This window comes from Lepisosteus oculatus, chromosome 15, assembly GCF_040954835.1.
Source record: "Lepisosteus oculatus isolate fLepOcu1 chromosome 15, fLepOcu1.hap2, whole genome shotgun sequence".
Lineage (NCBI taxonomy): Eukaryota > Metazoa > Chordata > Actinopteri > Semionotiformes > Lepisosteidae > Lepisosteus > Lepisosteus oculatus.
The window spans coordinates 16,171,836-16,187,634 of NC_090710.1; the positions used below are offsets into that span (position 1 = coordinate 16,171,836).

Here is a 15,799-nt window from a genome sequence, read left to right on the forward strand (position 1 = left end):
TGACGAACGAGGGAACGTTTCCGGGTTGAATGGGAGCTTTAGAAATCGGCAGATGCTTTGATTTCCACACACACACAAAGAGTGCGGTGTTAAAAAATAAAGTAAATCGTTTCAGGCTTCTAGGTTATAGTGAAGTAATGGGAAATGGAAGCACAGCTTCCATTCTGAAATAACTGAATGCTCCAGATGTGGATTTATAGCTACTAGTCATCCTTTCACTTTTTCCTTTCAATGAAGAGCTTGTATGACTGAAAGGATTCCAACTCTGTTCTGTAGCTGCTGAGGTCAGTGGGAGAGAGTGAAATTTAAGAGAGAGGAGGGAGGCCGGCATGCCAAGTGAGCAGCCTAGGTTGAAGCTGTGGCCTTTGAGAGCCCCGCGTGAGATGGGCGTCTGCATAGAGTTTGAGTGGCTCCTGTAGACCCCCCGGCTTTTGTTCTTTGTTTTAGGTGGTCAGCAGGTCAGAGGACATTGACGACTCTCTCATCGGCGGCAATGCGTCAGCTGAACTCCAGGATGAAGGCACAGAAGCCAGCACCGTCAGCGGCGTGGACATCGTCTTGAACCACAAGCTGCAGGAGACGGGCTTCACCAAGGACACGTACAAGTCATACATCAAAGACTACATGAAGACGTGAGTGAGCGCGGGGGACCGGATCGCCGCCTTCGGCTGGCTGCATCGCTTGACAGGCCCAAAGCCTTGGGAAAGTGGCTTGAAGGGTTTTTTGTGTCGATGCAAGAGCAATTTCCTCGCGCTTTCTGTGCATCTTTGTCCGTAGCTGCTCAGATTGAAGAGAGGAAGACACGCTTTTTTTCCCCTTTTGATAAGAATTATTTTTGTCCCTTATTGGGGGGAAAAGCCAGACATTTTAACTGTCCATTCACAAAGCGTTTGCATTCATCTGGCTTTGAACAGAAGAACCCTTTAAGATCATAATGTAGTTTCGTGTTTTGGGAAGTAGCTGTTTGTATAACTTTATATGTTATACTGAAATTCTGATGTAGTAAAAGATTTCAGGTGCTGTGAGGGGTATTTGGACTGTTTTTAGAAGACAGTGGAAGTATAGATTTTCAAGTTGTCATGGTGTTGTGGTATTGGAGTAAAATGGACAGCTGGAGAACATATATAAAAGTACCGTTAATGTGTTAAATTCAATAACTTCCAAAGATTGTGGTTGAGGCTGGAAGACCAGATGGTATTATCCTGAAGTACTGTAAATAGAAGGTAAATTGAATATATTTGGAGACCGCTGTTAACCTACCTTATGTTGAAACCTGAGAACTGAAAAGATTTTTCAAAGGTCATTTAGATGCTCCCAGATATGGTTAAAGAATTGCACATTTCCAGATCCAAGCAGAAGGCAGAACAGGACAATGTTTTGTCTTAAATACATAAACACCTGAATCCCTAGATTTCAGATGATGAAATGGAGACTTGCAGTAAAAAAGTCCTTGATATGTGCTGGAGCCAGATCATTTAAACCCATTTTGGTTATTGTCTTAATCCTAATCAGCTAACCAGTGCTGGGAAGCAAATACAGGAATAGTACTTTTAGCTGACTCAGACTTGAGCTATTGACAGACTGAATGTCTGTAATGTCACGCTGCAGTGTTCTCATTAATTTTCTAGATGCTGTATCGCATAGACCACATCAGATAGACTGGTTTTCATAATAAAAATTATTACTGGTATTTTTGAAAAAACCTCTGCCTTAAGACTAATCTTGAATTTATAGATGCTTTGTTCACTAAACTTCATGTACATTATTTATGCAGACAATGTGGAGGAGTAGTAATACAATCCCATGCTACTGTTTAATGTAAATGCTGACGCTTCCATAATTAATATCTAACCAATCGTTAAACGGTAGGCATGGCAAATGCAGTATTAGATTTAGCCTGGAAGAGTAGTTGGATGTTGTCAACATTAAAAACTGATTCCTTAAGAATTGGTGATCTGGCTTGAGGATAACCTATGAATACTAGTTTATAAACAGCTGGAATCGACCGAGCTTACTTGAAGGCACCCAATGGAATCAACTGCTCTTCCAGATAGGACCTTACCCACTGGAGCACAATGTAGCCAAGAGCTTTCTAAACCAATTGAGAAGAATATTGTCACTGGTTCACATGCCCCTTTAAGATCCAGAAGAACAAGTTTCACTGAGCACGGTTCGTTAACATATCGAGAAGATTGAACAAATGTAGGCAAATATTTTTACTGTAAAATGTCTGGGGTCTGCTCTCTATCTTGTATAAGGTGGCTGACAACTGCTGAAAATGGTTAGCAAACTCCAAGTTAAATTGGGAAATTACATTGGATTGGACACTTGTTCAATGTTCTGTTGTGTTTAACTGGTCATGTTTCTGTATTCTTTCTGACAGACTCAAAGTAAAACTGGAGGAGACTAATCCTGAAAGGGTAAAACCCTTCATGGCTGGAGCGCAGGAAGAAATCAAGAAAATTATGGCAAATGTCAAGAACTATCAGGTACGGGAGCAGAAAAGGTCGCTTAGCAGCAAAGAACTTAGCAGTGTGCCATGATGACTATCTTAGGACACCTTTGGAGGGTTTTATCCTATGAAACGAATGCATTTCTCTGAGCACTTCACCAAGGGAATGTATGTGGAGCATGTCTGCTTTCAACTGTGATCTGAAACCTTTTCCTGTGTCAGTTTTTCACAGGTGAATCCATGAACCCAGAAGGAATGGTTGGATTACTAGACTACCGTGAAGATGGCATCACTCCATTCATGACTTTTTTCAAGGATGGCCTGGAAATTGAAAAATGTGTAAGTACTCATTGTTTGCCAGACAAGTGCAATTAGTCCCCCATTTCAAAAATACATTTAAAACAGCTTTATTATTGTGATAATAATTGTAGGGAGTACAATTTGTAACAAATTTATTTTTTATTAAACATCCATGTTCATTTTTAGTACCTACCTACATCACTCTGTCTCATCACTTTGGCATCCACTGATAGACCTAAAGCAAAATGTATTGGCTTTTTGGTTTGCACTCGGATGCAATATCAAATTCCTTGCACTTTCTGGCTGTCACATTTGGCAGATTGGATTGAAAAAAGGAAGACATGATGTTAGAAAAAAACTTTTGACGTTGAATTCTATCCATGTCGCTATTTAAGATCCTTTAGCTTTTGAAAGATTACATAAATTGCATTTGGTTTTGGTGCTAGAGGTATACTTGACTGCTGGTTATAAGGTATTGGCCTTAGCTTTGATTACATGGGGCTTACGTTTTGTAGAGTGAAATGCAACATTTGTACCAAACAAAATGTACCGATTAAAATATTGCTGTGATGTGGTTTAAATGCAGATCAGAAGTGCATTGTAATTAACTGTACCCTACCTGTGTTAATTTAAAAAAAAAGTTTGTATTTCAGGTGATTTTAAATAGTATTTTGTATCCTTTGTTTTCAGTAATGCTTCAGGATCTACATCTTCATCATAGCCGGCTGCTGCTTCTCATCACGAATTTAACGAACGTGGACTGGACTTCATTTGCTGTTTATTTGGAATGGAAGCATTATTTTAGACTGTAATATCAAAATAAAAATAAAAACTTACTTGGTCTATTGATGGCCTGAATCACAGATGTTGGAGAGCATCAGAGGAAGAATTTACATCACCTTACCCCACAACAAAGTCTGAAGTGAATGGTGCAGTATGAAACAGTTTTGTCAAGGGATTGTCATTATGAGCAGGGAAATTTCAATTGGATCTATTTTTTCAGCTCATTAAAACAAATTCTCAGCCTCACCGCTTGCCCTGTGTATGCAGCTATATGAGACATGAACTCCCTCTCCCCCAGGATTGATCAGCCCCTGACTTGAGTTGTAAGAAAATAAACCACTGGATACAATTTCTCATTCATTGTTTGGTATCTTAAATGTTCTTGCTTGGCTTCAATGTTCTGGCTTTTTGTACAGTAATGCAAGAGAAGTGAGAGTACAGGAGCCATGAGGTGTTTTGAAGACCGCTTTGTTGACTCTTGGAAGGCAGGTAGCTGAGTTCCAGGATTCTGATTACAAGTGAAGGTTAATGGTGATAGTAGGGACACCGGTGCAAAGCTCTGCTTCTCTAATGGGTGCTAAATCACCTGTCAAATATACTCCCACATGGTGGATCGCTATTCCTGCAGGAAAGAACATTGATAACCACCATTAAAAATTGATGATTCCAAAAATTGGAATACAAATAATTGGTATTTATCACAAGTGACAGTTAGAGAACAAGGTATAAATTTGAGAAAAACGTAGTAGAACAGAATGTGCACATTCAACATGCTATTATGACTGACTTCTAAGAAATTCGTTGATGCGTGCTGCTTAACCTTAAAGGAGCACTGCAGAAGTATGGGTAGATGGATGGATTGTGCCACAGGTGCATTTTGTCTGTTGAGAACATAGTCAAGCATCAAGGTGAAGGATGATTCATCTGGATACATCACATTTCTCTGCGTGGTAGTCCCACCAGATTTTCAGACATTTGTAAGGTGTGATGAGCATTTAGTGCACTACAGCCCCGCTGTGGAGTTCTTGGGTTGAGTGTTTCTCATTAACTGCTTGCTGCCCAAAAATGTTAAAAATTGCAATCAGTTGATCGGCAGTTACTCTTTTGATTTGCCTGACACTTCTAATGAACACTCTTATGATCCTAGGGTATTCTCTTCTGTTCCCTGGTGTCTTTTGGCACCGAGTCTTTGCTTGGGAATTTCCATGCTGACACTAGCGAAACACCACCCTCACTAAAGCTCCTGCCAAACGTGTCCCCACAGCCACTCCTCTCAAAGTCACTGAGGTCTCTTCTTACAGTCATGATCGTCATAATGATGAGCAACCAGGCCTGTCCAGCATTTTTATACACGACCCTCAGCATTCTGGGATGTTAGGTGCTACAAGGAAGAGTAACGGCTGTGTGAAGGCCCCAGGTTTCAAAATACAGTAATCTCAGTGGTGTCCCTCATTTACCAGTTTATACTTTTTTGTCCACTATCTGTATGTGTGATTCTGTGCAAAGAACTGGTTATGTTTGATTTTTTTTTATATTCAAATTTATTATTAAGCAGTCCAACCCTGAATTAAAACATGAAAATATTTGACATTTTCACATTTAAATTTACAAAATATGATTCTGTTTACAGGTTACAGAACCGGATAAAAATATTTTTCTGACTAGTTCCAGGCAATACATACTGTTCCTCTCAACTGCAAATTCTGCTTGTAGTAGACCATCTATTAAACAGAGGGGGGAAATAGTTAAAAGGTATATAACATTAGAATTGACAGACAGACTAAATTTGAAAGACTCAGAACTTGAGTAAGCCGAAATCTAAAAGCACAAATAAACTCATGGTTTTAATCAATATTTTTTCAGACCCTTGGTAAATGCTTACGTGGTTGTATATGCATACTGATTGAGCCACTGTGTTTGGCTCCTGGAAACTAGAACAGAAGAAGCTGCTTTGTGAATAGCAGACTTCAAAATCCTTACTCTGGACGGCCGACAGCCCTTCATAAGAAACTACCAGCATTTTTCTTCGGAGGGCTCGTCTGTACCAGAAATATTGGCATAAATAGAAGGAATGCAGCTGTGCCAGGGGATGTGACGAGGCATCAGTGGCACAGTCCTGTTGCTGTGCTAGTCGCTCTTGTCCTCTCCCTGGTAGTGTCGGTACTCGGGCTTCAGCTCCCACGTGTTCTTGTGGGTGCCTTTCACGTTGTAGATCCCGATCCCACGAAGTATCTCCTTCAGGTAAATCTGCAGCAGGGATGAAACAAGAGCGTGCAAGCCTGCGGCCCATGGTGGTAATACTGGGAGCAAACCTGCCCTAGGTCATAATCTCTTGAAGGCTTGAGCTGTCCAACACATGGACAGATAACACTATACACACCCAAAGCCATGGGCCCAACAAGTACATGTAGCCTATCCAGAACATCAAACTTGTATGTTGTACGCACACACAGGAAAACAATTGTATAAATGTTTTGGGCCCACTTCTTAAGCACTGGTATCATGACACTGTTCCACTTAGATTTCTTTAAAAATGATCTGAAAGGAAAAAGTAAACAGCTGTGATATTTACAAGCTGTTACCCTACACACACAATGAATCCCTTCAGCATGTGGGCATTCAGACATACTTAGCATGAGATGTATTCTGAAAACTAGCATTTGCAAGCACAAAATGCAACCATGAATAGCAATGACCTGCACTGGAGTCAAGTAACAGTTATTGTGATATATTTTGTATTTTTCCAGCAGAACTGCAAATGTTCATGAACACAGCCAACACTATTAACAGTATTAAACCAGTTAATGGATTAACTAAACCTTACAAACTTAATCATGAAAAAACACAAAAGCAAAAGCAAAACCTTAAGCTTTTTTGATTCTAATAGTAGTGAATCTGCTTTTCCTCAAAATATTACCGGATTATGTTGACACAAAAAGCCATGGAAAACAACACAATGACCACTAGGTGTCTATAGCTGATAGTATTTTAACAGTCAATATATATTTCAGATGACAAAAGATGAGTTTGGCATTAAGCAATGAAGAAGTCTGCACAGGTACGTCTCCAGGTATATCATAGGGGTGGTTAAAACTCTTGACCCAGAGAATTAACCAGACTATAAATGCCTAAACACATAAAGCTCTTGTGAGCTCTGATTTAATAAGTTTAAATTAAGTCAGGAAATGTCACCTATAGTCCTTGAGACCTACACTGTGTCAATATTTTCATTCACATTCTCTCTCTATGCTACCTAACACTACAAAATAAGTGGCCAAAACATAGTGGAAAAAATCATTTCAAGCCCTTAGAAAGTATTGATTTAAGTGAGATTCATTGAAGCTGCTGAATTGTTTTTCCAAGGCCAAGGCTGAAATTCTATATTCCCATGATGATGTGAAGAATATGATAAATGTAGAAAATGGGTTCAGATTCCTAAATCTTAGTAAGATATATTAAACTGTGTAAAGATGCTGAAAGCTATTGGCAGCTAATGCTGTCCCAAATATATCATTAATGGCATTAGAATAGAACCGTGATTAAAAAAGGAGAAGTAACATAAACCAGGAAATAAGTGCTGTCCACTGAGAATAGAAAATAAAAATGAAAAGAACAGGATGCATACTCTACTACATAATAAATGTATCATCTTGAGAGCTAATACATTCTCTGGAGTACATTTTATTGTTTCCAATATAAAACTTTGACCAAGTATAAGATAAGATCACTTTATTAGCCATATACAATTTCTTGCATTAGGAATTTGTCTTTCATATACCCTAACGTGCTCTCCATGAGACACACAGGCACACAGACGGGGAGAGAGAAACTTGGGGTCAGAGTGCAAGGTCAGCCATTTATACGGTCCCCCTGGAGCAGCTGGGGTTCAGGGCCTTGCTCAATGTTTATTCCTCTGCCGGCAGCGGGATTTGAACCGGCAACATTCCAGCCACAGGCGCAGATCCGCCCCATACCATAATTATGCTTAAGATACCAGTTTACTTTTCAAATCGTTTGATTTATACATTTATCCTAAAAGCAAAATCATTCTGGTGATCAACAGTAGGTCATTATTTACTGAATAAGCTGGAAAGAAATAGACTGTACATGGAAATCACAAATAGGACTAAAAAAAGCTGTTTCCAGGAAATCCGCCCACATTGAAGGTGTTACACTTAAATTCCAATCTAACTCTACAATTGATAAAACACATACTCTGTCTTGCATAATGTCAAATACATGTTTCACACTAAAGTGTTTTAAAGCTTACTGAATACTCAATGGTGAGTAAAGAGGTTGATTACACAACCAAAGTGCTGACAAAACCATTGTTTTGCTGAGGGTTTTAAACCATTGTTAGGAAACCAATTCTCACTTTAATACATCTGTGGTAAGCCCAGGTATATTTACAACTTAACTGCATTTTTCATCTGTTTATCCTTAAAACAACACCCCCAGTGTTCTACCAATGGGTTTGAGTGCCTTCACTGCTTTCAGAAGTGACATGCAGTGCTTGATGTCATACTGCAGGGACTGGCCTGTTATTTTATCATGAGCTGTGAGTTGTGTCTGGAGCGGCGGCGCAGGACTCACCACGGGCTGCTTGGTAATGTCCACCAGATCCTTGATGTTGTAATACTGATGCTTCTCAAAGGCAGAGAACAGCATGTCCAAGACCTGCTGCTTGTCGGCTCGCGCGCGCTTCCCTTCCTCCTTCTTCTTCTTCTCATACTCCACCTGCACCACAGAGCGTCACACACAGGCTGTGTGAGACACCAGGACCCCAGCGTGACACATGTCACACATCTTGCAACACGTGCCAGGCGACACACGTCATGTCTCGCGACATACATCAGGTGACACGTCTCGCAACACGCATCAGGTGAGACACGTCACAGGTTTCATGACAGGCATCAGGCGACACGCATCACACTTCTCACGACACACATCGGACGACACGCGTCGCACGTCTCACGACACGTCAGGCGTCACTTGTTAGGAGAGACGAGACACAGGTCTGACGTCATACACTGCACGACAAACAACCCACAGAAGTCTCCAGCATCTCACATTGTACGTGTGATTCGCCACTGGCTTATAGTTGGTGGTGACTGCCTTATCCAGCTGCTGTGACAAGCGGGCAGGTTTAGATGATTCTTCAATCTGTAGTCTAGGAAAGGAGAAAAGCAATCGTTACAAGGATGCTGTAATAAATTTAAAGCAAGGAAAAACTTGATGGGTTGACATCTGCTTTCTCCATGTGACGTTAATTATATGGTTTCCCTGGTACAGACTAATTCAAGAGTTTCTAATGTAATTATGAAGTATACCGATTCATGTCTATTCTAAAAGCTGAACCGGTGTCTTGTCATTATTATGAAAGCAATTTAGAGGCATATGATAAGAACAACAAACATGCCAATTGCTCTTTTTGTTCTTTATGTTCTACAGCAATTAAGTAAACAGCATAGTGCGGAACCTTAGGGCCTTGTTTCTCTTCTAGTAGAAGGTTTTGAGATGTACTGACTACGGATAGTTCATTCAAATCCAGGTAATATTAGAGGTGCCCAAGGGGGCACTACTTTGAAATGAGCACTGGGGGACTGAGTGGGAAGGAACTTCTCAGGCAAATGCACACACCTCAGAGCATTCATGACTCAGAATGAATATCATCTGTCAATTCTGGATTAAAATGGTGGTAATAGCTGGTCCTGCATTTACAAAATGTCAACTGTAGGAATACCAAAAGTATTTCCTTTTGTAAAAAAAGGCTGCTGAGCTCTGACAATAACTCAAGTCATGGTTTCCAGAATAAACCAGTTCACACTTAGTGATCCGTTTTCTGCATTGTTCAAATACACAATGTTTTGCGAGTGGGGCTTAAGCAAACAATCCCAGCTGCGATCTGGAGCAGCTTGGTACATTTCAGAGGTGCCTTTTCACAAAACTACTGTATTAATTCATGGATCTGAAATGGCGAATGAGATAGCTGCCATCATAAGTTAAAAATAAAACAACAACTCAATAAAATATCCTGTCATCTAATGATACCTACTTTTTTAACTTCATGTAATTCTCATTGACTGCAGGTCTGCATTCAGCTCGTTGCACCACTACTCCTTCCAGTGCAATTTTGTCTTCAAAAGAGAGGGGAGAGAATAACACTTCATTAATTTTCCATTCATCCCAAAGAGCTGCAGAACACCTTCAGTGCTTCCAGCATAGTTCATACTGTCATTTTATGCGATGTGCATACAACAGTTATATCCACAACCACAGTCTTTTAAATTTACTTAATATCCATCATGGATGGCAAACATCCCATTTAACCTTCTTAATTGCAGCAAACCCATGTTACCATATGACACAACTGAGACAGAAATTGTGCCCGATCCTTTCAAACATAATTTAGTTGCTCATGCACTTGGCAGGAATATATGCTCATCACTGTTGCTTAGCTTCTGTTCCTGTTTTAATGCCCGAGAGGTCTGGAAAACTTGTTCTCATTTGTGAAGGATGTTGCTAAACACATCATATAAGTAAGTAAAATGCGTTGAACAGCTAAAATAGTGTGGAAAGGTTTATATTTCAGATTTGTTATGGCTGTATTTTCAGTTTCTCTACTCTAAGAGGTAAAACTAAGCATTCAAAATTCTGCAATCGCTTCAAAGTAAGGATTTCTTTTTCCCCCCCAAAAAAAACAAGATCTAAAGCATGGAATGTGTACGTTCTACCCCCCGTTCACTGGAATTTCCTCCAGGTGCTCCAGTTTATTCCTACAGTCCAGATATACTAGCAGGTAAACTGCATTCTGGGAAAATTGGCCCTGCTGTGAGTGTGTGCCCTGAAAGATCCAAAGATTTAATTATTAGTTGATAAAGCTTCTTTTCAAATCTAGATGCAATTGCAGATGGCTGGTTACAGTTTACATATTTGTCAAGCATTTCTTATTTATTTATTAAGTGCCAACATCCTCTTAGGTCTGCAGAACAATTACAATGGACCAAGCCATCCCTTTCTTTTACATCTAAATGAATTTAACACTATCCTTAAACACACAATCAACCTTTGCTCTCCTATCAAAGAACCAAACAGTCTGAGAACCTTTGAGATTTGGCTTCAAGTTAGCGTAGCCACTACAAGACCTACTGCCAGCCATGCATTGTTTCAGAATAACAAGCTGTTCCTTTTAGCCTGTCTTTCAAACAGATCAGCTTCACTTTTTACATATATCCATATATGTCCATTAAAACGGCATACTTCATTAACATCACAAACAATTTCCATAAAGTATTTTAAAGTTAAGAGGCACCTCTCACTCACGAAATTCAACACAACAATTCTGGTAATGGACAAAATTGCTTAGAATCACTAAGTGCTCTGGTACTTGTTTTAATAACCCAGTAAACACTTGTATTCAATCATGTTAATAGAACAAATGGAGGCAGGCATTCATGACGCCTACACATGCATTTCAAATCATGCAAAGTTATCAGCACAAGTGAAACATCGATTTGCAGTTAAACATCACATGACATGTTGGCTGAGTTGTTGGCCTAACCCTGATTACGCTTCTGAAACCCTGCAGGCCAGGTTTAAGAGGCTTACTCTCCAACAGGAACTTTTTTTTTTCTATTGTCCATTGTCAGTGCTCATATTTCAGCAAGAGTCAAAAGGCTCCCTGCCTGACGAAATGCTTAGAAAGTGGAAATGAAACTTTTTACAGGTCTGATGTTGATGTACATCTTGTTCCGCTGGGCAGATTGCTAAAAACAACAAATAATGACCATCCTAAGGATTTGAAATCACCTAAGAAACATGAAAAGCACCAAAAAAAGTTTAAGCTTCAAGTTTGCTCTCCAGAGCCATTCTAGAAGCTCTGCTGGCAAACGGTTATGTAATATGGAGCTGTCCAAGGGAAGTAGGAGTTGATTGACTTTCACAAATCCATTTAAGGGGAGAAAGTGACAAGGGCCAAGCCAGCCTGAGGCTGCAGAGTTGGAAGAAGAAAGATACAACTGCCACGGGGGGGTGACGAGGTGGGCTGGCCACCCCCTCATTTGAGTCGAGCATCTCTGCTTCACTGCTCTCTGCCCCTTGCTGCTGCACCTCTCTCATTGTGAATGTGAGTCTGCTTTCATTCTGGCTGGTAGAATCACAAAGCTGCTCAGCCTTCTGTATCGTCAGGTGGACCGGAACGCCGATGCATCTCTTCCCCGCCGGTCCTTGAGCCCCGCAGCCATACAGACCAGCCAAATCTGCTGCACTCTGTTCTCCCAGGCTACCAGCATCACTTGGATAGTGAGGAAGAGGATTTGAACTTTGTTTTATTGTTAATTGGTACACCAATAAATTATTTATCAAGCCGAAATCAAAGAAGTCCCAAATCCAAATGGTGAAACTGGGATGTCTTTCATTTCTATGACCTGTACTCCCTAAAGAATATTTGATGAGGGATAGTTATTGTGTCCCATTTTACAAAATTGACCTGTTGTTAAAGATTTTCATTTTCTGAGGATACACATGGCATTTTCCCAAATTTGGGCACTTCAAAATATGTGCCCAAATCTTTAATTCCACCCTTTTGCTTTACACGATTCTATGTTTCTAAAGCAAATGACTTTTTTCAGTAAGCAATGTTGCTGTTCTTTACATCAGAAACCATAAGCCATTAACCACGGTTTGGTCCGACGTTTCACAATGATCACAAGTTAAAGATCTTTTTTCCTGATAGCAGGAGGATAAAGTGTCTTTGTTAGAATAGCCAATTAATGGTATTCACTAGAGCCGTGTTAAAACAGCAGTAATTACTGAACTTTTTCATTATAAAAAAGAGTTGCAAGATATATCGGTTTCTACTGGATGACAAACATTCACTGGAAGTGAATTACAATGACAGATTTTTTTTTTCTGCTCCATATTCCATAAAACTCTTCTACAGCCTGGATGCTATGTTTAGAAGCATTCTCTACATATTAGAAAAAAACCCTGAGATACCATGAAGACAGAATGGAAAACAAGAAGAAAGAAAACCTTGTTCTAGTAACCACAATGAGATGAACATTTCCTTCCTTCCATTTTCTATCCAATGCAGTGTGGCAGGGGAGCTGAAGCCTACCCCAGCACTCAAAAGGGCGCAAGGCAGGATACACCCTGCACAGGATGCCAGTCCATCACAATGGTACACACAGACGCTGACATACACACACTTCCACCAGGGCCAACTTTCCCAGAAGCCCATTAATCTACCAGTAAGTCTTTGGATTGTGCGAGGAAACCGAAGCACATGGAGGAAACCCACCCAAACATAGTTTGTATGAGATCATACAAACTCTAAGGAGAAAGCACCCCAGGAATTGAACCTGGGGCTCCAGCACTGTGTCACCACGCCGCCATCATACACAAATGAATGTATGAAACTGCCCCATAATTTTACTATCATCACTGTGTTAAATAAGATAAATAAGAGCTGTAGAAAAAAGTACACAGTATTTTTAAGGTCATGCAAAGTTACATTCTTAGATGTTTCCAACACACATAAAATATTTTATTGCTAAGGAATTCTTTAACAGCTGACCCTGTTATTTTAACTGTGAAAGAGATAAACAATACAAAGAAATGTTCAGAATGTAATGCATTAGCCCTGTCCTTCTGAAATTATTCTTGTTCCAATACATTTTTTTTAGTTTTTAAAAGCCTCTCAGCACAGAAAACTGGTACAGTCTATGCACTGATAAATGTTTTGTGCTTAAACGTTATAGAACAAAAAGTGTCATTTAAAAGTAAAAGTTAGCCAATCAATCAACCACATTCATACAGTCATATTCCCCATATTGAATGTGTGTGTTCTTGGAGCTGTCTGCCAAACCCATCCACAAAATGCCTACCAGTGTACTGTATGTGGATTTCTTGGATTATTCACTCTTATTAGTTTTTTCTCACATGTAGCATAAACTCGAAAGGGGCACATGATTCATTTACTCCCACATGCACTGATAAGAAAAACAAAAGGCTATTTTTTACCTAGGGAACACAGCACTAATGTTGACTTGTCCCAGGGTCTTATAATATGCATTAGCCTTATATAGAAGTAAATAAATATGTATCTGAAAGGTATCGCTCTGTATCTCCAGACTTGAACTGGTGCAGCCTTACAGATTCCTTCCTTGTTTACTGTCAGCAGCACCACAGTATCCTTTGGTTTCAAATAATGGAGGGAAATTCACCTTGACTCAGTGGTAATGCTCAAATTGCTTAACTTTCTTGAGTATGTCACATACTGCTCTTACAGTGCTAAACTGTGTCGAGGTAAACCATTAACAAAATAAGACAAAAAATACTTTATAATTAAATAAGACTTAGACATTTTAACTTGAATTACCATTGTGCTTCTGGACATGTTTATTAGATGTTTGATTTGACAAAAAACACCCGATTATTATCTTGCTTCCTGAACAGCATGTTTTATTTAATATTTGCTATTAAAGAAAAGAGTAACCTCTGCAAATGTGATCACACTGAGCCCAGAGAAGGTTTTTGGAAGAAATCTGCGATAAGAAATACTCAACACGAAACACACAATTTTAATGAACAGGAAGTCAGATTCATTCTTCCTTTGCCAAACAACTCAATTCTTTTCGTCAAGTGTTCCATCTTTATTTTCCTAACTTCCCATGGGTTGAGTCTGTAGCAGAAAGTACTTGCACAAATCCCTCACAAGCGCTTCAGTGTGGTAAATCAAGGTACATTTTGAATTCACTTTCCTTTACCTTTCTCATGCATTAGTTCTCGATCGACCTCATTAATCTTGTGCTCAAGTACAATATTCCAGTTCCCATACCTCATCCATTTTCTAACCACCTCTTCCGGTTCAGGGCCACAGGGTAGCTGGAGCCTATCTTGCCAAGCAACGGGCACAATGCCATTCCATCACAGGGCAGACACATCACACACACACACACACAAGGGCCGATTTTCACAGGAGCTAATTAACCTACCAGTGTGTTTTAACACTTGCAGAAGGAACCCAGAGCACCCAGAGGAAACTCATGTCAACAACACGCAAACTCCACAGAGACAGCACCCCAGGTCTGAAAGGATCCCAGGGCTCCTGCATTGGTGCCCTGAAGCGCTAACCACTGTGCCACCATGCTGCCCTGAAACATCACATTTCACAGAAAACGAGCCCTGAACATATATGCAGAGACACTGAACGCAGTAACAGATTTCAGCTTTAGCAGCACACAAGTACCAATGACTGATATCAGACTTCAATCAAAACACTGTTACAAGCTGTAATTAATCTGCCTTCACAGATCTACATGAAAGTGAAGAGTCCTTTTATTCCTTACTGGAGATCTTCGGTATTGAAAATACAACCCTGATTTCCTGAAAACCCGAGGGATGAATTATAAATGACCAGGAAATGCTCAGAATGATAACCTCAGAATGATGCGTTTTAGTTCATACAGTCTTCATTCTGCAACTAGAGATGAAGAAGCAGCCCTGCTTCATTTTCACAAAGCTTACTGCAAATGTGCAGCTGCAATAATGGCACCGAACATTAATCTTGCATTATTTAAAACTCATTATTGCATTATTCAAAGTAACACCCTTTTTTAAAGCTATGCTGGACTGCTCCTGCTTGACAATTAATCTGCACCTCTATAAAAACAAATGTGTGCCAAACTTAACTTTAAGTAAAGCCAAAATAGTATTAATACTATTATTTATCAGTAGCGATATATTACTCATTCTTGAAATACTACATCACTATTGACTTTTTTACATAATTCATTATTTGCAATGGTGTCAGATTCTCATTTTCTATACCTCAGTCATTTATGTCATTCATCTCACACCTAAACATTTATACAAAATACCATTATATAAATATCTATTTCAATCTATATATAGTGTTTAGGTAGCACTAAACAGAATTTAAGCCTATAATGTGCCATTTTTGTGAAGCTGGTACATTAGCAATGCATGATAGCTGGCAAATGTTATTAAGCAGTATTTCCCTTTAATATCAGAGCAGCCATATTACAAATGTTACAAGTTCTGCATTCAGAACCATTCAGGCTCTGGCGAATTGAGGCAAGGGCTCTGGAGAATAAGACATTAGCAAAGAATAGCCTTCAGAAACTCAACAATATTGTTATTGGAATATATTATTAATAAATGATGGGTTTTTGGAATATTGCTTTTATAAGTAATATCTGTCAAACTGTAATTTCACCTTTCTTGAATATTTCAAGATTA

At 39.5% G+C, this 15,799-nt stretch overlaps 2 protein-coding genes and 2 non-coding genes across 6 annotated transcripts in view; 3 read left to right on the forward strand and 1 right to left on the reverse strand.

Annotated features, from left to right (window-relative positions):
- The window catches only part of tpt1 (tumor protein, translationally-controlled 1), a 295,888-nt gene that overhangs the window by 980 nt on the left and 279,109 nt on the right, over positions 1-15,799 (forward strand). Inside the window, exons 3-6 of one of the 2 annotated variants that reach the window (XM_015363785.2) lie at positions 448-632; positions 2,384-2,489; positions 2,675-2,791; positions 3,443-3,891. In XM_015363785.2, the coding sequence (XP_015219271.1) occupies positions 448-632; positions 2,384-2,489; positions 2,675-2,791; positions 3,443-3,445 (411 nt within the window). In that variant the 3' untranslated portion in view covers positions 3,446-3,891. Of the gene's footprint in view, positions 1-447; positions 633-2,383; positions 2,490-2,674; positions 2,792-3,442; positions 3,892-15,799 lie in introns of those variants that run through there. The other variant, XM_069178894.1, reaches the window with a different exon arrangement.
- Positions 2,535-2,607, forward strand: LOC138223177 (small nucleolar RNA SNORD58). Its single transcript, XR_011181697.1, has one exon. It is a non-coding gene; the product is annotated as a small nucleolar RNA SNORD58 (small nucleolar RNA).
- On the forward strand, positions 2,970-3,097 carry LOC138223178 (small nucleolar RNA SNORA31). The gene has a single exon (XR_011181698.1). It is a non-coding gene; the product is annotated as a small nucleolar RNA SNORA31 (small nucleolar RNA).
- Positions 3,523-15,799, reverse strand: part of LOC102686491 (general transcription factor IIF subunit 2) — a 29,463-nt gene continuing 17,186 nt past the window's right edge. For both annotated transcript variants that reach the window (XM_015363783.2, XM_006639017.3), the window contains 4 exons: positions 9,591-9,672; positions 8,606-8,705; positions 8,129-8,272; positions 3,523-5,782 (listed from right to left, as the gene is read on the reverse strand). In XM_015363783.2, coding sequence (XP_015219269.1) covers positions 5,663-5,782; positions 8,129-8,272; positions 8,606-8,705; positions 9,591-9,672 — 446 coding nt within the window. In that variant the 3' untranslated portion in view covers positions 3,523-5,662. The remainder of the gene's footprint in view (positions 5,783-8,128; positions 8,273-8,605; positions 8,706-9,590; positions 9,673-15,799) is intronic.